This window comes from Epargyreus clarus, unplaced genomic scaffold (assembly GCF_041222505.1).
Source record: "Epargyreus clarus isolate Ecla_fem2 unplaced genomic scaffold, WU_Ecla_fem_2.2 ptg000003l, whole genome shotgun sequence".
Lineage (NCBI taxonomy): Eukaryota > Metazoa > Arthropoda > Insecta > Lepidoptera > Hesperiidae > Epargyreus > Epargyreus clarus.
This window is the reverse complement of record NW_027332211.1, coordinates 17,324,792-17,349,734: the sequence shown is the minus strand read 5'-3', so window position 1 is coordinate 17,349,734 and position 24,943 is coordinate 17,324,792. Positions and strand designations below refer to the sequence as shown.

The window sequence follows — 24,943 nt, the reverse complement described above, 5'->3', positions numbered from 1 at the left end:
ATTGTTACAATTTCAACCGTCTTCTTAGTACGGTTTAAGAGCTAGATCGAAAAATGCCGAGAAATACCGGTTTGTTGTATGGAGACCCCCTTTAATATTCAACTATATTTTATTTTTAGTACCTATTTGTTGTTATAGAGGTCGTCGATGCATAAATGGTTTGTAAAAATGTCCTGTGTCTATCTATTCCGGTTCCGGAGATATAGCCCTGTGACAGACGGACAGACAGCGAAGTCTTATTAATAGGGTTCCGTTTTTACCCTTTGAGTACGGAATCCTAAAAAGAGAGTGTAATAGTAATGTTTAAATTATTGTCATGTTAGTGGTAACAGCGCCATCTTGGGGCGCGTAAATAATACTTTCGGAATGGCAGAAACTTAGATGTTACGCTTCACACGGTAGAAACCAATTCGTTGTAGTTTCGTTACGATACACTAGATGGCTCTACTAGTTGCTGTTTTAACAATAATTACTTCATGGTATAATTTTGTTGCAATAATTTGTAATATTTATTAGATTTTAAAGTATCATTTTTTATTTTCCATGTTAGCTCTATCAAAACAATACTTATATACAGGGTGAATTTTTAAAACGGGCCTTCAGGGCCAAATCCGAAACTATAAGGTTTAGCGAAAAATGCTGAAAGGAGTTACGAGGTCGATTTTGATAAAAACTAAAACTGCATCATTACTTTTTTAAAATAACTTTTTCCCTAGCCGGGAATCGAACGAGTTCATTTTGAAAAAAAAATACACCCTCTATATTATTCCACTATCTGATAGTGTTGCTTATAAGGATCAAAATCTGGGAAGTAATGATAAATGACAAACTAAAGGAAAAGCCTCAATTTCAAGAAAATACAATTTTTTTCATATTAATTTGGCAGTTAAGTTCCCGCCATTCATCAATTTAAACATTTCGCGTATTAACATTTTTTTTGGCTCAATGTTTCAAATCATTCGAAATGGACGCATTGTTCTTCAAGAAGTTATGTTTTTATGTCCGACTTAATTAAGGTTACTTTTAGGACCATTATAATAGATTTAACTTGCTATGGGCGGAGTTTCGTTTAATACAGATGTAAAATTGCCAATTTGCGAGAATGTCTTTTTCGAGTCAAATCCGAGTGATAACTAAACAAAGAGATATAAAAAATCATATTTACTGTTGAAACGTAGTTATAAACAACAAACAATAACAATTTACTATTTAATCACTTATCTATTTTTATTAAAAAATAAATCTTAAAAACGGCGGTAATTTACTTGCCAAACTATTACTTTCTCATACTAAGCCGTATGTCACGGTTATAACATCGAATAATTAGTTGATTAACTAACAATTTCTTCAATGGTATGATTTACGTATGTTTCTAAAGAATTATACATAAATCATTTGTTATGTATAATCCTTAAGGAGTAGTGTGGCAATGTATGGAAAAATATGTATTTTCTTCAAAATTTTCCTTTTCCTTTAATTTGTCACATAACATTACTTCCCAGAATTTGATCCTTATAAGCGACACTATCAGATGGTGGAATAATATAGAGGTGTATTTTTTTTCAAAATGAACTCGTTCGATTCCCGGCTAAGGAAAAAGATGTTTTAAAAAACTAATGATGCAGTTTTAATTTTTATCAAAATCGGCCTCGTAACTCCTTACAGCATTTTTCGCTAAACCTTATAGTTTCGGATTTGGCCCTGAAGGCCCGTTTGAAAAATTCACCCTGTATATCCCTTAACGAAATGTCAAAATTTTAAAAAATATTGTTATCATGAAAATGTGTAAATTTAAACATCTCCTAATTTTGAACAACTTCAGCCTTGTAATTCTTCATTTATAACGAAATTAGTTGGCGAGCATTAATTTTTAGTTGACCTCCAAACAAGAGCTATCACTGACCATTTATTTCCCCACATCCGTATACAGCGATACAGTATTTTAACAAAAGCATTGAAATCGTATGCCTGGCACGCCAACCGTAACGCGGGGATCATTTGTACACACTACTACTAAAATTGAGGAAAAAAACGATATAACTATTTGTGACACTCGAACCGGATTGAACAATCAACGATTGAAATTAAAGGTTGAAATTGAGATGTTAAAAATAACAGATATCACAAAGAATGATGCGAATCGATAGCGTGCGTATACTGCTTAGTCTTCGATTAATAATTTAATTTCGGAATTCATATTAATTCATACCAACCTCCCATTTTGGCACTTAGAGTTACGATTTGCAAAAATCTTGAATTGCTCTGATATTTCAAAGTCAACTCAAAGACATTTCAAATAAAACGAAACCATCGTGAATCGTGACCGTAACGAAAAAACGTAATCTTTTCCAAAATTTTATCTATTTAATTCTTTCAACTAACAGTCTATGGTTATAACTGTTATGATATGATACAACCCAACTCATTCTAAAAGGTTCTTTCTATGATTTACTTAAGAACAATATGATGAAAGCATTCTCAGAAATAGCCCAGTTTTAATAAAAACTTTAGGATTCATTGTATTTTCAATAAAATAAAAGTATAAAATACCGCAGTCGGCCATCTTGTCTAAAACCCTAATCGGAGCGAAATGACGTCATTTTTTTGGCGTGTGAATCGCTTGAACTTTTCTATGGGATATCGAAGCGTGACGTCACTCGCGGACGCCATGACACCCGTGAGAGTTTTCGCGCTTAATTCAAAATTTGTTTTAAAAATGATCATATTTCCATTAATACTGAAATTATTGCCGAAATAATACGATTTTTCGAATCAGTAGAAATGTACATCATGTACCTACATTATAGAAGAAGAATTCAAAATTTGTCATCATGCCCATTGGCTAGTATTCACAATTTAATTGGTGCCAATCTATCAGTTGGTCAACGGGACATGAGTGGTTCGGCGCAATTGAGCCGTTGAACCCCATTGAGCCTTCACGGTATGTGCATTTACCGTGCTTGTTACGTATTGTTTATGTTGGGAAAATATCCATTATTTTATTATCATCAACCCTTCGAAGTCCCACTTGGGTGGATCTTTTCTCCACAACTTTAACAACTTTTTAGCAGGACTCGTGTGTATACGTTCCGCGATGTTTTCCTAACTATTAAAGTAAGTGATCATTAAATTCTAAAAACACATAACATCGAAAAATCATAAATGTATAAGCCGCTAAATTTCAAATTCTTACATAAACATAAAAGCGCAGAAATAAAGGCACAACACACTAAATAATTTTAGCATTGGCAATCGACGATTTAGGTGCTTTTCAGATTCTTGATGCAGCGATCAAACATAACAATCGCATCTGTTTTAATGCTGGTCATAAGTACTTTTGGACTGCATTCAATTAAAATTTGCCAAACATGCCGGTTGCGATTCCGCGACCAAATACAATAAGACACATGGCCCCACCTATTTCTGAGTCATAACAGCAGCGTTAAATGCTGCTGTGTTCTGGTTTCAAGGGTGTGGTAAGGTGGACATACTGTTCCGAGGCGTTCCAGCTTAGTCCTCAGGGATAGCGGCGCAACTGTAACTACCTCAGGTAGGAATATCAAATCCTATCTGGAGTTGATTACAGACCATGGGCAGCAGTAGCCACTTACCACCACGTACACTGCATGCTCGTCTGCTATTACTACATTATAGAAAAAAGAAGCCAAAACGTGATGCAACGTGCTATCTTGAATCTTCAAAACGCGAATCACCAATGCTAAAAGTTATATTATTATTGTATTATTATCTATTCTATAGCGATGCAAGCAACGTCGAGCAACGGGACTATCATAAGTGCTTCCCAATTGATCCGTTGTCCATTGAGCGTGCTTCACGCGCGTGTCGTGGTCGTGGTCGTAATCGTTACGTGACCGTTCATTATTTATCTGTAATACCGTATTGATGGCGATGTGGTTCCGTACTGGATTGTGCTAAACTTGACATGTAGACATCATTTTAATCTGCTTTGTTGTGGTTCTGTTCTGAGTACCTAGAAATAAGTGACATTACGTCTCACACATAAAAAAAGTTCTCAAAGGAATGTGAAGTCTACAAATACGCACTTGGCGGTGGACTATGGCCTAATGCTTCTCATTCCGAGAGGAGACCCGTACCCAGCGGGACAGTAATGGTTTGACGTCGACGACATCTCAAATCAAAATAATTTTCTTAATCAGTATTCTAAGTTTTTTTTATTGCTTTAAAATACTTACTAAAAAGCACTTGATTTTATTTTTTCTTTTAATAAAGTTCCTAGCTCAGTGAGTCATAATCAAAGTAAAAGTTAAAAAGCACTGTTCGCTGTTCATACGAGTAAAATGCAACTTACCTCGTAATTAGACAAATTCTCTTAGTTTTCAGAGTGGAATATTTGAATTTACTTTCAGCTTTCAATTCGTAGTGAATAGCTACTTATTAAAGTAAAGTTAAAGTGACCATACGGCCCGTTCTGAACAGGACTGTCCTATTTATAGGTACACTGTTTTAGTATCTTGACGTACAACTCTGGGTCTCCAAGATATCCCGGTTTATTACTTAAGGTTGGTTTACTTTTAGTTAGTTTAGTTGACTTATGCGCTGACTTCTTTAAGGTGGTAAAACACTTTGTGGTTCGACTCCAGCGGCACCACCGCCACTCCTATTTCTGCCCAGGTAGGAATATCTAATCCTATCTGGGGTTCATTACAGATGTCCGTGGGCGGCAGTAGTCACTTACCATCGGGTGGACTGCATGCTCGTCTGCTACTCCTATATTATAAAAAAATGCGTGATGTCACGATACCCCACTGAAATAATGATGTAAAGGTGCTCTCCGTTTTAAAGTGAATTAAATTTTGAAAATAGAAGTGAACCCAAGACTATTAAAATCATAACTTATTTGATTTACTTATTACATTTTATAACACAAACTTGCCTTGCCTATTGTTTACTTCCAACAAAAATACAGAATTAATAAGGAACCCTGAAAATATAGGGGCGAATTTTGAATTAGGAATGCACGAGGCATATCGCCGGCTGTGGCGCGCCCGCGGTTCGCGCCAATCCAATGGCTAGTCTGTTTGAACGTCATTTCCGAAACACTGGCCGGCGGTGCTCGTAAAAACAATTGCAAAATGTTTACAAAAAATGTAATTTAATTTAAAATTTCCGATACAGTTAATATTAAATAATTAATTATTAGATTATGTGTCGTAAATTTTTATATTTATAACCTTTCTTAATTGAAAAATCCGTTTAATAAATATGAGTGTGCTGTGAATAGAATAGTGAAGTGAATTTGTGTTTGGAAAAAACCGGAAGTTGTTCTTTTTGTGATCGGTAAGTTGACGCAATCGTCTATTACTTATTTCATTACATAAAAACCTTCAGGATCACTCAGTTATATAGTTATTTAGTATACTTACACTAATATTAAAAAATATTTCGCCATAAATTTAATATAACACAATAACTCAACCAACTCTTCTTAAAAACTATCTACCTTGGTACTTACTTCAATTTTAAATCACTGAATATTCGGAAAATATGCTAAATATTCTTTAAATTTACTTTGAGATACTTTTATGAGGGCTAACAAATTATTCATTAAATAAAGTAGATCCGTTAATGCGAATCTGAAACTAATCTTTAGCGAGATCCGCCTTTGACCAATGTGGTGAACTATGAGCAAAGCCCTTATTCAAGAAAGAAATCTAAGATTCGAATCTAAAGTTGCGAATTAAAATCAACCCCTCCCACGTAATCTTCTATCGTAACTGCAAAATGACAACTTTACAGGAGAGCCTCTCAAAGTTTCGAATATGCTAAAATGCGAATAAAATCTGCATTTCTGCAGCTATCCCTATGTTTGGTACAATATACAGGGTGAATTTTTAAAACAGGCCTTCAGGGCCAAATCCGAAACTATAAGGATGAGCGAAAAATGCTGAAAGGAGTTACGAGGCCGATTTTGATAAAACGACGAAGGCGAAAAGGTACTTTTGTGGGTTACGATATTATACGTAGGAGGGGTCGAAATAATATAAAATGATAATCGAACAATTTGTAACAACTTAAATCCAAAAAAAGCTTTAAAGGTAAAAAAAGTAGCTAAGTTTATAGAAAGCGCAAAACTAACTGTTTCCTGTGATTTACGTCACGTGAAAGAAAAAAAGGAATGCAATGTTTTTGTGGTAAACAAAAACTTAAACGACATAACAGTACAGGCGGTAAAGAAAACGACGTAAAAACTTGTTGCTAAAAGTATCATCTACCTACCAATTAGTAATAAGTTGTTCTACCAGCTGAGGTGATATTTGTGTGAAGTGGGATGGAAGTTTTTGTATCAATTTGAAAGTGGTAAATTTGATAAATTTGATGGTGGTAGAACCCGTTGTGGTTCGAGTCCGGCGGCACCACCGCCACACCTATTTCTGCCTCATAATATGGTTTGAAGGGTGTGGTAAGGAAGACGTAGTACCTTTCCGAAACGTTCCAGCTGGCCGGGGTAGGGGCATCTGTGGCCGACCTCAGGTAGGAATATCTAATCCTATCTGAGGTTGATTACAGATGTATATGGGCGGCTGTAGCCTCTTACCATCAGGTGGACTGCGTGCTCATCTGCTACTCCTATATTATAAAAAAATGTTCATTTAAATTAACAAATATTTAGGTAATTAAGTTTGGCCATATTGCGATTGCATACCGGAATTGACCAATTGTGTATGAACTTGCACATAACTATAACTAAAACGAATGCATACGAATTTGAACGGAATATTAGCGGTTTCCTGATCATACTTAATAAATACTAAAATGCAGGTAAATATTGTTTTATTGTTACGATTTTGACTGTTATGGGTTTAAAGTTTAACTTACCATGTAAAATAGAAAATTAAAATATTGTTTATTGAAATTCGTAAAAAAACGCCCCATCGCTACATCCGTGACTTGTAAAAAAACATAAATGTATGTAAATACGTCGAAATAAAAAAAAATCACTATTATGCGAAAACACACTGATACAACGTAATAGTAGTAATGCCATTGCAAACCTAAGCGTGTTTCGAAATTTTTAAAAAATATTACAAAATACGTAAGCAAGTGCAGCTCTTTACCGAATGCATCCAAAATAAATACATCCATTACGATTTACGAAGTTTGTCATTCCGTCCATTTTGGCATCACGCTCTGCTGGACGCGTGGCGGTCGACATTTCATAACCCAGTACAGAATAAATTGATATGGCGGAACGATAATAATGGTCAAAATACTCACTTGTCAAACGCTTTGGGATAATTCAAAACACATTTTCTAATATAGTTTTCGGGCTTATGAAATTAAAATACCAAAGTTAAGTAGGTACATAATTGTTTACCAAAGTCATTCAAGTACATTACTATTACATTTAATTAAGTTAAGATTAAAACTACTTCGCAACAATCCGCTACAAATATGTATGATGGTATATATTTTAAACCATGCAGTATGTACCACCCTCCCGCCCTCAAAGGATGCATGCAGATGCAAATTAAAAATATACACCACCATACATACCACCACCAACACGTGTTTCGTTCCAAAACGGAGCATCATCAGGGTAAGTTGACTCTTCGACTGTAACTGTCGTAGAGTCAACTTACCCTGATGATGCTTACTACTTAATAGAATGATTTGCAAAGTAACGCCTGGTACAATTAATTATACAATTTTAATTTCGTAGATTTTTTAAAGCATGAGAACATGCAGTCCACCAGGCCATAAGACTGTAGTAACTGCCACGCATTGACAGTAGAACATGGATTCTACCTGAAGGCCCTGAAGCCAATTTCAAATGCTTTGCTTTATGTTTTACTCTTTAGGACTAACACGGCCAACACCTTTCTAACGAAACGCAAAAAATAGTTAAATTTGATGAAATTTCGTAAACTGGAACTAGTCAAACAATGTCGGTTCTACTTCCTTTAATTGTTGTTTTCTGGCTGTTTAAATGTTATCGCGTTACTTTGAGATTTATTCTTATGCATATCTAATATCCGACGTTCTAACTTAGCCCATAAAGGAAAGAGGAACATGTCTTATCTAGACGACCTTCAATAGAAACAAGTAGTTCTTAATTATTATAAAAGTTCTATATAAAGCACATTGTATTAAGTCTATAAAACCTTAATAAAGTAAGTAGCCATAGTAGGTAAGTCTATTCATATAGTTACGCCATAAATATCCCATAATACTGCTTCCGTCGTCTTAATCATCTGTTTTGGTCATTACCGACGTGATGAGCATTGCAATTGATCTTATATGGTTGGTAACATCCGCCGGAAAGGCACTAGGAACCCGGATGTCGTCACGGGAATAATAAGTGATTTACACTATCTTATGTAGGTACATACAGCGTAGATACAATATGAAGGTTATGTAGAAGAAGTTACTTATGGTTAGGTGATGTTATGAAGGTGGTAGAACCCTTTGTGGTTCGACTCCGGCGGCACCACCGCCACACCTGTCTCTACCTAATAACAACAGTGTTAAGCGCTGCTGTGTTCCGTTTTGAAGGTTGTGGTAAGGGAGACAGACTTTTCCGAGGCGTTCCAGTTTAGTCCTCAGGGGTAGCGGAGCATCTGTGGCCGACCTTAGGTAGGAATATCTAATCCTATTTGGGGTTGATTACAGATGAACGGCAGTAGCCACTTACCTGCTACTCCAATATTATAAAAAAATACACAAATATTGCTTTTCTTAAATAAACAATCTTGTATCCTTTCAATTGCGTTTCATTATTTCTAAAAATTGTCGTTTGAGCATTTTATAAACTTTCCTAAATATCAGTAACACGCGCTGTTGTGTTCTTAAAGTGTCTAATATAGACAGCACATACATGCAGGACACAGTGTTCATACTTATAAGAATAAAAACACGTGGGTAGCCGGCCTCAGATGAAACCTAAGATATCCTTAACTTAAATAACACTTATTTCTTACTATCTACTCTAAAATTTAGAAGAAAAATAAGTTCACATGTAAAATTAGTTAAAATAAAACTAACAGTTCTTAGACACAATAAGGTTGAAACGCCTTACGATTTTTAATAGCAACAACATAACATAACGCATAATTGCAAACTTTGTACAGGCGCTTCGTAGTTCACACTTTAAAATTCTTTATAAAATACCTACTTTCCGTCGTCAAAATATTTCACTTATTTCTTCTTTGGGGCGGGTTTAGCAGTGGGTGGAGTAGCCTTCCCTGGCGGAGGGGTGATCGGGCTTGTGTCTCCCGTAGCTATGAACCTCTTTACCCTGTTCTTTAAGTTCAAATAAAGATCATTGTCGTGATTCAACTGTGGTAGGACTGAAAGACGTCTGTCAGATTCCTAAAAAAATAAAAGAAAAATATTTATAAACACGAAATGTTCGTATTCTTCTCGGAAAAATCTTTCATTTCACACCCATATCAAATGGGATGCATTAAAAATAAGTAGGTCTCCAATTTGGGGCATCCGCCATATTTTATAGAGATTATTATATAATTAATTTATTCAATTTATTAGTACGGCCAACTTTAAATTTAACCAATTACACTAATTAATAAAATTAGTAAGCATAAGTAAGATAAATAAAAAAATCTAAACAATTACATTAGAATAAAAATTAAATTTCAACTATAATATAAGTAAACAATAAACATCAATGTAATTATATAAAAAGTGAAACAATTAAATTATAATAATAATTATAATTGCACCCATTTGTGTATATACGGGTCAATATAGGTAGGTACATATAATAAGGATGTAAGATTCGCGTGTCTGTACATTGAATAAATTAGCAAAAAAAAAGTTATAGTAGCGATTTAACTCGCGAGGAGAGGGTTCCGCACAAATTAACACTATAAATGGGAAAAAAATACCAACTGAAAATGTTAGCTTTTTGAAGATCATCATCATCATCAGCAACCCATTACTGTCCCACTGCTGGGCACGGGTTTCCTCTCATAATGAGAAGAATTAGGCCATAGTCCAGCGCGCTGGCCAAGTGCGTATTGGTAGACTTCACATACCTTTGAGATTTCTTTTTTTTTTATTAATCTCTCAGGTATACAGATTTCCTCACGATGTTTTCCTTCACCGTTTTAGCAAGTGATAAATAATGTTTAATTAATTTTAATTTAGAAAAAACACAGTATTCTTATAATTTTTCCTGTAATATTTAAGTAAAGGATGTTTTTGATATTTCTTTTCAAAATTATTTTATTATTCGATTCGCCTCGTGTAAAGCCTGTATTAGCATAAGTAAAGCTGAGATCAAGGCTAAATATCAAACTCTATTGAGAATAATTCTAATAAGTTTACAGGCGGAAGTACTTTACGACTTATATTAATTATAACTCTGTTAATTATAGTACGTAGGTATAAGATTCTAAGGCGGATAAAGATCAAATTATTTATATATTGTTAAATGTTTTTATAATGCAAAATAATGTTTGGAGTTTTAAATAATTATAAATTACATTTGTACTGAACAAATGTAATTTATCCATCTGTATCAGTCGTATTGAATGTTTAAAATAATTAATGTATTTAAAAACCGAGCTTTTTTAATTAAGTAATTGTGTTTTTTTTTATTCTTAGATAACCCTTTCATTTGATACGCTTAAGATTGCATAAAAAATATTATATCGTCCGCGATATTGGGGCTCTCGCCATATTGGATTTCTAATAATGTCACTAAAATAATTATGCATTGACATCCAAAACTAATATTTATGCAAAAAATCAGGCTATTAGTTGGAGTTTACTATTTTAAAAAACAGTTTCTCACAAATATACGAACAAACAAGGCCAGTAAATAAACACTTGAAAAGAGTTAAGTGTACGGTATAGAATTTCTCTACAAGTTTCTAATAGTACATTGCAAACTTAATTAAATCTTATACCTTTTTTTTTCTTAACGAGGGGGAAACCTTCAAAAGGTACCCGACGACGTAGGAGCGACGCCGGGTTATGTGGGATTCTTACCGCACTAAAACCCCCCCGGTGGCCGTCCTCAACGCTTGTTTGAGAACTCCGGGTTCTCCGACGGAACGCAACCGGAGTCCTTCAAGCGCGACGCCCAACTAAATCTTATACCTACTCATTGAACCGGTACCACTCCGCACATCGAAAAGTACAAATAAATATTAAGGACAATATCTAAATTTATCTTTTATACGTACGATAATTAACGTAAGTATTTTCATTTCGTTTTGTTTCGTTTGCAATGATGCTGCCGGGTTGAAATATTCCTTTGTTAAACAACTTGCTGAGCTTATTAACTGGAAAAGTCGTAGAACTAGTATAGTTTGATGGAGAAGGTTACATTGTCATATCTTTTTATAGCATGAAATACCTAGTCCTTGCGTTTTCGATTCGGTGGAAGGGTGAGGATGCCATCTAAAAGCGACTCGGGCGCGCACACGAATGGTTAGCTACTAAATATTAAAAAAAAAGCAGCATAAAATTTGGGGGGGAGGTTACAGAGGTAATTTGGTTAAGTTAGACCACTATTTTCTTACACGTTTTAAATGTTTGAGGGTACCCCTGTAAATCCACATCAATGTCAGTTTTAAGACCTACATAGATTCCCCTCTCCGACACTGCATTTGCGCATGTCAATTTGGGATTACATTTAAAAGTCAACATAAATCCATTTTCTACTCCGCTCAATTTGCACATTGAAATAACATTTTCAAATAATGTTCTATAGAGATCTATCGTTTAAGAAACAAAAATACATTTTGTGCATTATCCACAATATCAATATCAATCCATTATTATCCCATTTCTGGCCACGGGGCTTCCAGAATACGAGAGGTTAAAGCAATAAATAGTCCACCCATTCAGACCGAGGACGGGTTGGTAGAAATCATATACTTTAGAGAACGTTTTTAGACTCTTCGGTGAACGGTTTGCTTGCGATTTTTCCTTCACAGTTAAAACAAGTGATAACTTTTTGTCCTCTATTTTATTTTTTATTAAGACAAAATTTATAGCCATTTTTAATATTGGTCAAGAATTTAAGGACATACTTTCAAAATTAAAATGAGCGGTTTTTTTTAATTTCATTATCATGCATTTTTGTTAAAAATATAATATATATTTTTAGCAGCAGACAAACACTACAATTATTTTTAATTGCATGTGCAAATAAAAATAAAATTATTCAACTGGTGCAATTCTACACGTGCTGTTTTTTTTTAAGTTTTCCACACTGCTGATTTTCACGTGCCGTTTTATTAGCTCTCTACATAGCTAATTATACCTATAATACTAATTTATAAATTACTATAATTTACTTACGTTTTAATTAATATTCAAATTATTTCGACGTTTTCACCCACGCCTTATTTGTTCGGAAAGATGTTTAGATTAGGTATACGTATTTGACAGACGTATTTCCCTTTTAACGGGCACACCTACTTCTTTATATTAGCACCGTCCATTTTAGGCATGGATGCAACGCTGACCTTATGTATAAGGACAAGTAGAGCATGCAATTCATCTAATGATGTGTAGTTACTACCGCGGACCGCCCTTGGAACTAAGTTGAAACATTTCGGATGAGCATGTGTTATCATCGTTAATAAGAAGCTTGGATATTAACGAAATCACATTTTTATAACGTTACATTAAAGTAATATGTGACTCATTTGACACTACAGTTTAAAAACAGATGCGGGTAGGCGAAGTGGGGACGACACCTTGGCGGCGCTCGAATTAACAGAGAGCGACATTCTGGTCGGAGACTTCAGCAAGAACAGTCGAATAACGGAGATACTTGTGTAGTTATAATACTTCTAATCACTAGTGTGAACTTACTTACGTATAGTTATTATATCGTTACTCTGTACCTTTTATGTGACTATAAGATTACACGCCTTCAAGACCTTCAAGATGACTATTATTTAATACATGTCTCTTTTAACAACCCCGTCACACCAGAACACACCACTTTATGACAGCGCTTGACGCTGTTAGGAAGTGTCTCGAAGGTGTGTAGATGCGTCGGAGGTGCCTCCGGTGTCATACCACAACCACTAAACTTCTACCACCTCCGAGAAATGGCTCATATTTTAAAATCACGAACAAACGTTTACTTCGTCATGTAGATAATGATAGAAAAACAAACACATTTATTTTCGCGTCATATGATAATGATTCAGTCGAATGGTTAGCTACTAAATATTTAAAAGCACTTCAAAATCACATCAGGGGCCTCTGATCGGAAACGAACGATATCTCAACATATATGAATACAAGAACTGACATCAGAATCACATTATGCAGCTGAAATATTACTAGTTTTTGAAAAATATTCCAGTTGTTATTTTCGTGACACTCGGAGAAAAATGCCAATTTTTTCCTTGTTTTAAAAGAGATATACATAAATATTGAATACTCATTAGCCTTGTTAAATCATGATATTGTTACAAACCATAATTATTAACTGTTGCTACGTGTAATAGGTGAGTAGTAAATAAATTTATTTCACCTCCAAAAACAGGTTACTTATTAAACAAATACAGATTATAACAGATGATGATTACACGTAATTAAAACAAAGCATGATAGCGTTGTCCCGTCATCAAAATATGCGACGTCCCATCTTTATTCGCCCAGCTAACGGAAAAAGTGGTTGTGAAACCTGTAAACTTCAAAAAGACTACTCGCAGATCCCACGGTGGAATTAAGGTGGTATTAAGGCATTAAGCCTTTTTTTTTTTTGTTTACGAGGGGGAAATCTTCAAAAGGTACCCTATGCCGTGGGAGCGACACGGGGTTATGTGGGATTCTTACCGCACTAAAACTTCCCCGGTGGCCGTCCTCGGCGCTGCGTAGGGGACTCCGGGATCTCCAAAGGAACGCAACCGGAGTCCTCTTAGCGCGTTGCCCCGTCGGGCTCCGCCCAGGCGAGAGTGGTGCTCGCCACTCCGTCTGATGTGCACGACGGTATGCGACCATACATACCGCCGTCCTTCCCGGGATCGCTGGCCGGGCGGTTCGAGCTCCCACTCTCGCCACCCGCAACCCCGGAAGCCCCTTTTAGTCGCCTCTTACGACAGGCAGGGGATACCGTAGCCCTATTCTGGTCCCGGAACTACAGGGACAAAGGCATTAAGCCTAACATAATTTTAGGAAATAACTTATTAGTTTTGATGGACGCAAAAAAATGTAGCCCTAAGCGCAAGCGACCTTCACGATTGAACTTTGTCACCGAAATTACATTCAGTAACTATGTAGGAAATATATTAGTACCACCTGAGTATTTACATACGTCATGAAGGAAAAGTAAGTAGGAAGTCCTTGCACAATCCTTGCTGGCAAGGATAAGCTGGAGAGTGCAGCAAACGTGGCTTCTTATATCGTGCAACTTATATTTTTCTGGTAATTTCGCATAAATTAACATTTACGTAAGAACTACAGCACGCAATTAATCTATTTTCTGATTCAGACAAGTAATTGGAATTTGAAGGACTCGTTTATATTATTTTACATTTAATTAAGTACTTTCAATATTTAATTGATTGAATTTACGCTTCATGCGTAAGCTCGAAGTAAAAAAGTAAGGAGCTATGCACGGTATTTTCTTACGTGACTGGCTACCGTAGCAGGATAGATAACGATGGGGTAGGAAGTTTGAATAGAGATCACGGCTGTCATGATTTCCCAAGGTAGAAGGAACTTTAGGTGCTAAAAGACATGAACATGATACGGCGTCACAAGAAATGCGAAATTATGCGAGTTTGCATCACAAAGTAATGATTATTTACGACACGACATCGTAACGTTTCATGACGTTGTAAAATGCAACAATGCGACGCCGTTTTTCGTATACGTAGTTTTGCATACACGGCAGCTTTACTTAAATTAGCTAGCAATATTTGAATTAGCTAGAAATAAAAACTAAATAAAAGCTTTTAAAAATTACCTCTTTAAGTATTATGATGTAGTATGTCTTCTTATGCTCAAACTGCTCCGTGGCGTAAGCGTACGTCGGGAGGTTGAACAAGCCCATCAGCCCGCCAGCCTCGTCGCACAGGTCGAACTGCGAGAAGATGCCCAGCTTGCACTTCTTCCGGATGTACTCCAGCATGATCCGGACCGGGCAGTTGGGGTTCACTAGCAACATCTTCTCCACGGAGAGGTCCGGCTCGGAGGAGGACCGCCTGAAGTTTGACAACTCTGGTGCATCCTTGTACGTTACGTTTATAAACATCTTATTGCCAAGGGCTTAGGTCAACTATGTGGACGCTAGGTTTAATCAATATGTTATTATTCCTGCCTTAAATAATTTGAATGATCAATTATTTACTTTTTTGTAAAAAGCTAGATAATCAAACGCCGCTGATACGGCTGTCATTTTCGACAATGTTAGTGATTGGAAAAGGGTAAACCAAGGAGGTTCCATTTCAAGACATCCATGCTGCTATAAATTATAATAGGACGGAGTTGTTATATGCTCTATTCTTAGGTAGTTCTGTTCCTAAAAACACGCTTAACATCTAAATTTTTTTCAAATTATATGTTGATTAAATATATAAGTTTTTGATTACGTAAATTAGCATAATATCATTGGATCAATCATTTTTGATTTTAATTTGATCCTTGATCCGGACCGGGCAGTTGGGGTTCACTAGCAAATCTTCTCCACGGAGAGGTCCGGCTCGGAGGAGGACCGCCGCAAGTTTGACAGCTCTGGTGCATCCTTGTATGTTATAAACATTTTCATTTTCATTTTCATAAACATCTTACTACCTTACTTAGGTAAATTATATCGATACTGTGTCAATCGATATCTTTTAAAACTAAGGGTTTAGGCAAACAATATTAATACTCGTGTAATTGCGTTATTGATCTTCCTCGTTAATAATAGAAAATCTATGCATGCAATATCTACCAATAAAGGAGTTCTTTAATGCTAATTAAACACATTAATTAACCTCCAAATACGTACATACACACTCTCACACACACACACACACACACACAGACATACACGCTTGGATTTTAAAACCCAGGAGATGCCCCACGGCTGACTATCTTCTTATCCCACCTAACACCACAGAGATTATAGGAGCGGCTGAAAAACAGCGCTACTCGAATCACTGAGACAGCAATGCTGAGCCGAATTCCTTTTGTCATATTAATATTACTGTAAAATGTACATTTATTCTTTGTGTAAACTGTGTTATTATTATTATTATTATTATTAAAATAAAAAAGCAATTAGATTGAACTAACATATGTTGAACTTAGATATTCACTCTTTTAGTTTTAGGGAAAAACAACAAAGCAAATATAGCTACGTTTTAAAAACAAGATAATTAAATGCCGATGAACCTAAAAGAGAATATAACCACTACGTTTTAATAGACCTCAACGGCTGTAATTTTCGACAATGTCAGTGATTGGCAAAGGGTAAACCAAGGAGTTTCCAATTTGGGCGCCCATACTGTTGTAATTACCATTATAATTGGACGCGGTTATAATATGTCCTAATCTTAGTAGGATATTTTTCTGAAAACACTATTAAAATCTAGACATTATTTACAAAATTATATTGATTGGGTATTTATGTTGATCATTTGATTAATTATGCATAATAGGCATAGTGACAGTAAGAAATAAAAATAAAGAATCAAAGAATAAATGATTTTTGGGGGAAAATATAAAGAAAAATACATAACGGAAGAAGTTGTTTATAACATAAGATAACTGTCGTTGAAATTGAGTTCAGTGTAATGTAAACGAACACGCCTAAAATATTGATAAACTAATTGATAACAGACACTCGACAATCTTCTCATAATGTTTCAAAAGTATTTTATGGACACTAAGAGAATCGTACCCGAAATTTATTATTCTCTGTTACACTTGATTACAAAGGAAACCACAAAATTATTTAACACGAAATCAGGCAGAACTCATATCCTATTTAGAAAATATTAGAGAATAAAGCTTATCAAATTATCTACATGATCGTTTGTTACTTCGATGTTTGAAAAAGAAAAAACATTTTTTTTTATTAACAACTGCAAAAGAAGTACATTCATACATCCATGAACATCAGTGAGCATCCCCAGGTGAAATACATCAGGTCGACACGCGCGTTGCTGCACTTGAGGACTAAATTGAAAATGCCTCGAATAAGTATTATTCTCTTACCAAACACTCTTCACAGCGGAAACAGCAGCACTTAACATTCAAAGACAACGGGATGAAGTAGCTCTAGCTCTATCCTAAAAAGGGACGGGCCCTGCTGTAGGCAAACGCCCTCGTGACGATCAATGCTCTAAGCGTAACCGTAGCCCCGACATAGCATGTCCAGAGAAACACCGTTGGGTTTTAGCTAGTAGGATTCTGGCAAATCCTTCCCGCTATCACCGCGGCTGAGAGGAACCCATGCCCAGGGTATCCCCACGTAAAAAAATGCATTTTATACTTCCGTTATTAGGCAAAAACATGTGTGGCGCTAGTGTGTGTAGACTGTAGAGTCGAACCAAAGATATTTTTATCACCTTCACTATCTTGTTCTCATGTTCTTGTAAAAAACCTGCATCCTAGACTACTGAAAAAGGCAAGTAGTTACGTACAAAACAAAAACCGATGCATAAAACAATAAAAGAGTAAACAAAAAGTTCGCGTTGCTCAAAAGCATGCATCGCAAAGGTCAGCGTCCACGGAGAGGCTGCCTTGACCGCAAAACTGTTGCGTTCACCCGCATTTCGAGCATTTCCCAACGGAGGGAATCTAACTAAAACGATATATTTCATAAGAGAGTCGCCCGCGCCGTGCGTTTCAACAGTGCAGCTTGCGTGCGCCGCGCGGGTGATACGCCCCGCATTACGGCCTGCGCCCGCGCACTATCCTCACGTCGACAAACAAACAATCGGAAATAACCTACTTTTTGCAATAGTTCAATCAACGCGAAGAAATTTTGAAATCGTATGCGAAATGTAAAACGATGTTGGTGTACGGAATATCGAGCCTCGTTACCTTCGGGGTGGCGGCCTGGCCACCCCCCGGACCGATCCCCAGTTCATTCCAGTTCCACCATCAGGGATCGAATTTCGCGATCTTCGTCATCCTGTTCGCGCTGTGCATGATGGAGGTGGTGGTCCTGAAGATCATCACGGAGGAGTCCAGTGACCAGACGTCCAGCAGCGTCACCTCGATGTGGTTCGACATGGATGATGAGTGATAGTGTAGTGATGGAAACAGTGATTTGTAAGACTGATTGACTATGTTACAATAGAATCCAGTTTAGTGAAATAATAACATAGGAATAACGACGAAACACGATATCCAATGTGGGAAACATTCAGCTTATATTGTGGTAGCTTTATATACTTTGTAATTAGTAATAGTTACTTATAATAACAGTTCCGTGGAGAAAAATGAATAAAATTGAATAATATTGTTCATAACCGAATTATTAATTCATTCCAATATTAAGTATCAGCCTGTATGTGACCTATTTTAATAATTCCTACCTAATATCCACATTTAAAGCAATTGTATTTGAAAATGAAACGAACTATATTAACATATATAGGGCAATTCCAGGGAAGTAAATGACTTAAATTAGTAACATGAAAATTATTGGAAAGGGTAGGAAACAGCGCAATTATCGGGAAAATAACTTAAACGTGATCTCTTTTATACTAGAACATAAAACAGTATTTTCAATAGTGATTTACTTATTTTTTGTGTCAAAATTTTTCACAAATTACGATAACTTTAAGAAAATTGCTGAAACCCCTGAAATTTCTAAAACGATGTTATTCTTAGGTAGAGCTTTTTCCAACGCACCTTTTAAATACCAATAACAAAAATCCTTATATTAACGGTTTAATTAAAAAAATACTACAATACAAATATGTTTTTCAATAAAGCATAATAGTAAAAATTTCAGGAATACTAGATAAAAAATCAAACATACAGTTTTGAACCATGTTTCACTATTTACGTAATCTGTGATTATAAACCCTGACCTCTAAAGCCCTTTATCATTAGCACAGCAATTAAATGCTAAAAGTGCCTGCAATGCTTAATTATGCAAGTAGCGTGATTCATATATTTTGTTTAGATAAGAGATATTATTGTTATTGTTTTGACTAAGCGCATAAAACTTCTTAATTATACGATAGTTTGTTTATTACTTATCTTATACTAATCTGTAATCAATGTGTAGAACCCTTTTTAGAGTTCCGTACCACCAAATTTTTATTTTATTTTTAGTATTTGTTATCACAGCCATAGAATTAATGCATTGTGAAAATTTTAACTATCTACCAATTACATTCAATTAATAATGCGGAAAACGCTGAAAAAATCCCATTTACTTTCAAGATGAACCGGACGGAACCCTATTAGTAAGCCTCCAAAGCGGAGGCTTTCGTTCGGAGGAGGATTCCGTTGTTCCTGTTCGTCTGTTATAGGGCTCTAACTCTTCAACTGTAATAGATAATTAGATTTTACATGGTATGTATAACGGTGGCCGCTATAACATAAATACTATCTAACATTTAAAAAAATCTTGAAAGTAAATAGCATTTTTCAGCGTTTTCCGCATTATTAATTGAATGTAATTGGTAGATAGTTAAAATTTACACAATGCATCAATTCTATGGGTGTGATAACAAATACTAAAAATAAAATAAAAATTTGGTGGTACGGAACACCCATTGTGCGAGTTCGACTCGCACTTAGCCTATTATTTCTACGTCACACTACTGCAGCAATCGGCAACCATTGGCGTCACGGACCCCATGGTAAGTAAATCAGATACTGATAAAACGGTCGTCAAGAATAAATTGCCTGTCATAAATAATAAATTTGAAGTAACACGCTGAAATAGATCGGGTTCTAGAAAGAATACAAGGAGTGGTTTTAGGAAGATCTACGGGCCGTAACAAGAGGGTACTGGATTGGAGCACTACTCCTCTATAACGAGGAGGTTTAGGGCATACGCCATCTGCTCTATGCTGAGGTTGGCGATCTCTATTCAATATTTTTTTGATTTCTCAAACTTTATTCTTTAGAAACGTTCCAGCTTCGAGGAGTTTTGTGTCAACCAAAATTGTCATATTTCTGGGCATGGGTTTGAGCAAAGAAGAAGGATTTTGAGACTTTTTTTATAAAAATCTCAAGCATGTGTTTCGCGATATTTTTCTTTACTTTTTAAGCATGTGATAATTAATTTCTCATATAAACATAATTTCAAAGAATCAGAAATGTCTCTTCAACCTTGGACTCCTACGTGAGAGGTGAGGGAACTTCAATCCACTGCCCTTAATATACATCCTAGTATATAAATAACTAATGACGCTCACTATTGCAAATATGTATATGGTAAAAGTGATTTGTGCAATCAGTAATAAAGAAAAATATACTGAAGGCCAGAGTAGGTAATAAAATGTAGACAGATTTTATCACAAAATTATGACACATAATATTTCAAAATTTCCTGCCCGTTGTTTGAATTTGTTAAGTTTTTTGTATCAGATTTTTTTGCTATCTTTTGGGTGATTTCAAAATATTCCTTTTTTCCTCAACTGATTTGCTTATATGCATGGTGGAAAACCGCATTATCGGATTTTCAAATATTTTCCCTTTGCCTTGAAATCTGGTTGGACCATTACGATAAAAGAACAGTAAAAAGATTCTAAAATAATACAGGTTCCTTTCCATATACGACTTTTCCATGTTCTAAAAAGTTACGTTTTAAAATTGGCGGAAACTTAGCTGCTAATGTAAGATCTTTTCTTCTCCTTAAATGAGAGAAATTCGAAAGATTATTTATTTTTAGTATTTTTTAAAGGGAAGTCACGTAAAAACTCTAATAAAATGACATACCTAGTAAATATTTCAATCAAATGCAACATCAATTAAAATGTACATTTTAATTACTCACATTTAATTAGAAGTTAATTGGCGGAACTACATAGTAACAGTAATAGTGCGCGTCACTAGTTACTTCCTTTTTGGGCAAAAAGTGTTAGCTGTTTCCAGCAAGCGACCGGAAGGTAAAGGAAACCGGAAAACAGACTAAAGTTAGGTCGCTCGTAGTGTAGGAGGATAAAGTATTTGAAATATAATTATTTTAAAGATAGTAAAAAGTAGTAGAAACGTAAATAAAAAATGTTATCTTGTACGTCCGTGAATTACAGTGCACTGCAAGGGTCATAGAAAGTCTGGCATAGGCAGGTCTGGACTTGAGGGTCTGGAAGGTCTGGGACAGCGAAGAAGCGGGGTTCCCTTATTATTGTCCGGATTTTTTTTTCCTTCATGTCTTTAAAAAATGCCAACACTGTTTGAAAAAAGTTAAAGTTGCTGCTGACTTATTTTACTTTTTTCTATTGTGGGGGCTCCTCTATTGTAGACCCAAGGGCAGTATGTAAACTTCTGGTATATCACTTACCATCCGGTGGACAGCATGCTCGTTCGCTACATTAACTATAAGGTTAATCCCTATGATATCTAATGAAAATTCGCCCTAACTACTTGTTACCGTGTAAAATAATGATGTTATTATCAAAATCAAGTTTCTTATTAGATTATCAAAATCCAACATATAAATTAAAAATAATTGCGCCAAAGTATGAGACATAATATATACATTAAAAACATTACCCTTCAGACATAAACTAATTCTACCTAAATTATAATTGTCACACACAACAAACAATACATTAATGTACATACAAAAGGTTTTAGATAACTATCAGACAACCTTCAGAAAACAAAGAAACAATTATAATAAAGGGGGAAGTGGCTATCTTTGCACTTGAGATTAAAATCTGAACACATAAATGTTATTCAAGTTAATTGAAGGCTCTACCTAACGTATACTTTACCTGCGTAAACTGAGACTCAAAAATCATTCCTTTTAGAGTTCAGTTTAGGATAAAAATGGAACCCTGTTACTGTGACTTCGACGCCTGTCCGTCTCTCACGGGACTCTACCTTTGAAACATTGGAATTTTTACAGAGTGATACATGTTACTAAGGCTGCTGTAACAACAAAATAATACTGTTTTATGGAAGTACGGAACCTTCTCTTTGGAAGTTCGACCTGGATTTGGACTCGTATGTCTCTATGTAGCAATCTTGACACTACCTACTGTCCTAGGGAGACAATGCAATATGTAGAGTAGGGCGCTTTCTCCGCGAATATAGACAAATTTTACCCCCAAAATGTATAAGGTTCTTTAGTGATTTTAGTCTTCTATATTTGTATTGTAAAGCTAGACTAAAATATTGTTTGTCCATCATATAAGCATCATTGACCTATACCTTTTTTTTTTTTTTTTTGTTGAGGGTGAAACCTTCAAAAGGTACCCGACAACGTGGGAGCGACGCCGAGTTACTCGTATGTGGGATTTTTACCGCACTAAAACCCCCCCGGTGGCCGTCCTCTGCGCTGCGTTGAGGGCTCCGGGATCTCCAAAGGAACGCAACCGGAGTCCTCTTAGCGCGTTGCCCCGTCGGGCTCCGCCCAGGTGAGCTTGACGCTCGCCACACCATCTGGTGTATACGATGGTATGCGACCACACATACCGTCGTCCTTCCCGGGGCCGCTGGCCGGGCGGTTCGAGCTCCCACTCTTGCCGCTCGCAACCCCGGAAGCCCCCTTTTAGTCGCCTCTTACGACAGGCAGGGGATACCGTAGCCCTATTCTAGTCCCGGAACTACAGGGACAATCATTGACCTATACCTAATGCAATGAATTCTAGTGTATCATAGAGCGTTCTACAACACCAATAAGCTGCCAATTAAAAGATACCGGTAATGTGAAATGTCATTGTCCTACATAATAATGAGTATGTGAACTTACCAAGCTTGTGATATTTACTGCCAGGTACAGAAACGGGTAGGTAAAACATTTTTAAAGTAGTTTACGATAACAGATTCTAGAAAATTGTGAGTGCCGATTCCGCTTTGTCTTTTAAACTCTATTGAACCTACAATCTATAAATAAAACGTACCTACAAATAAACATAAATGTAGTTGATTTGCCCGACTGCAGAGGGAAATGTCTTTGGAGCGCATGGATGTAGCCTTTCTCGTCTACAGCTCAATCGGCTTAACGAATTTTAAAATATAAAGTGTCGTTGGATTCGTCTAAATTGTGGGAGTGACAAAAAATTAAAGCTTAAAAATATAGTGCTATATTTTTTAGCTTTCATTTTTTTATAATAATTGTGTTATTTATTGTACAAATTGTTTCTATTAAAATGAATATAACAATATAGTTTATATACACCAAAACTTGTTTACTCTTAATCGCGAGGTCCTAGATTCGAATCCCTCAGATTTTTGAAAGCTATGTCTGTATGAGAGGAAAAATATTTGAAATTAATTAATTATTATCACGCTGAAAACTGTCAATGACTATGACCTTTTTTTTGTTGACGAGGGGAAAACCTTCAAACGGTACCCGAGGCCGTGGGAGCGACGCCGGATTATGTTGGATTTTTACTGCAATAAAACCCCCCCGGTGGCCATCCTCAGCGTTTGGTGGAGAACTCCGGAATCTCTAATGGAACACAACCGGAGTCCTCCTAACGCGAATCCTCTGTCGGGCTCTGCCCTGGAGGAAACAAAATAATTTACGCTCTCACATCCCCTGGTGATTACAGCGATATGCGACCACACAAACCGCTGTTTTTCCCGGGGCCGCTTGCTGGACGGTTTGGGCTCCCACTGTTACCGCCCGCAACCTTGGAAGCCCCTTTTAGTCGCCTCTTACGACAGGCAGATACGTAGCCCTATTCTGGTCCCGGGACTACAGGGACACAATGACTATGGCCTAAGGCATTCTTTCTTTGAGATGTCTTCGTCTCCAGAAGTCGGACAGTAATAGATGGTCGATGAAAAAACGTTTAAAGTCTCCGTACTACCAAACTATGGATGCTTGAGATATTATAACTAAAGTAGGTAATTATAGACTTTTCTCAAAATTGGGGATGATTTTCGTTATGAATGAATATTTCTTACGATTTTCGTTAAAAACGGTCGATTACAATCACATTATGTATATATAGCTATCTACTACACACATATTAAAAATTTAAATGTTCAATTACTCATTAGAGTTTTAAATGTTCGTTAAAATCGGTCGATTACAATTACATTATGAATAAATAGCTATCTTCTATTTGTACTTGAACTAATGATGCTTACATAATTAATTTAAAACTAACACATGTTCGAATCTTTGTATTAAATCAAAATGAAGCTATTGTTTTAAATATATGAAAAGCTTGCAGTGGTAATTTCATTTTTTTATTAACTCCGACAACAGCTACCAAACAAAAAAAAAACAAGAATATCGATTGACAACAGAAGACAACCAGTATCATCCTCAAACCATTACTGTTCCACAGCTGGGCACGGGTCTCCTTTCAGTATAAAGAGGATTAGGCCATGGTCCACCGCGCTGGCCAAGTGCGAATTGGTAGACTTCACATATATTGATAGACTTTGAATTTTTTTTTAAGATTTCTAGGGAATGCAGGTTTCCTCACAATGTTTTCTTTCAGCGTTTAAGCTACTGATAATAAATTTGTAATAGATACATAACTTTGATAAATAAGAGGTGCGTGTCTGGGATTTGAACCTCGGACCCTTCGATAAAGAGACCGAGTTTAATTATAATAATTGGAAAGATAAACAATCTTATTTTAAAATCCGTCAAGCCGTTTGGGCTGTACACTGTACGGAGTATCTAAGAATGACACATATACTTTACTTATAGTTATTTTATTACTTTATCCAAGTCTATGAAAATGTTACATATAATGGCTAGTTAATGTGATTTATTTATCACTGTAAGTGCATCACTGCAAGTGATGTACATAAGTTTCAAAAAACATTACCCTCCGTAAAAAGGTGCATTGTTTCGTCTTTGCCTGTATAGATA

General features: G+C 35.9%; 3 protein-coding genes across 7 annotated transcripts in view; 2 read left to right on the top strand and 1 right to left on the bottom strand.

Annotated features, from left to right (window-relative positions):
- M7BP (Myosin-7a binding protein) overlaps positions 1 to 24,943 on the top strand; it is a 104,739-nt gene that overhangs the window by 927 nt on the left and 78,869 nt on the right. The gene's annotated exons all lie outside the window — the stretch shown is intronic.
- Positions 7,770 to 15,524, bottom strand: LOC140756292 (uncharacterized). 3 transcript variants are annotated; one of them, XM_073091788.1, is made up of 4 exons: positions 14,945 to 15,524; positions 11,193 to 11,291; positions 9,155 to 9,351; positions 7,770 to 7,797 (listed from the first exon to the last, which is right to left on the bottom strand). In XM_073091788.1, the coding sequence occupies exons 1-3, from the start codon at positions 15,230 to 15,232 to the stop codon at positions 9,178 to 9,180; spliced, it is 561 nt and encodes a 186-aa protein (XP_072947889.1). In that variant the 5' UTR covers positions 15,233 to 15,524; the 3' UTR covers positions 7,770 to 7,797; positions 9,155 to 9,177. The 3 variants fall into 3 exon arrangements, with proteins under 3 accessions (XP_072947889.1, XP_072947884.1, XP_072947893.1); XM_073091783.1 differs by lacking the exon at positions 7,770 to 7,797 and having other exon boundaries at positions 8,090 to 9,351; positions 14,945 to 15,518; XM_073091792.1 differs by lacking the exons at positions 7,770 to 7,797; positions 11,193 to 11,291 and having other exon boundaries at positions 9,027 to 9,351; positions 14,945 to 15,408.
- On the top strand, positions 17,813 to 18,443 carry LOC140756305 (uncharacterized). The gene has a single exon (XM_073091801.1). The coding sequence runs from the start codon at positions 17,981 to 17,983 to the stop codon at positions 18,215 to 18,217; it is 237 nt and encodes a 78-aa protein (XP_072947902.1). The 5' UTR covers positions 17,813 to 17,980; the 3' UTR covers positions 18,218 to 18,443.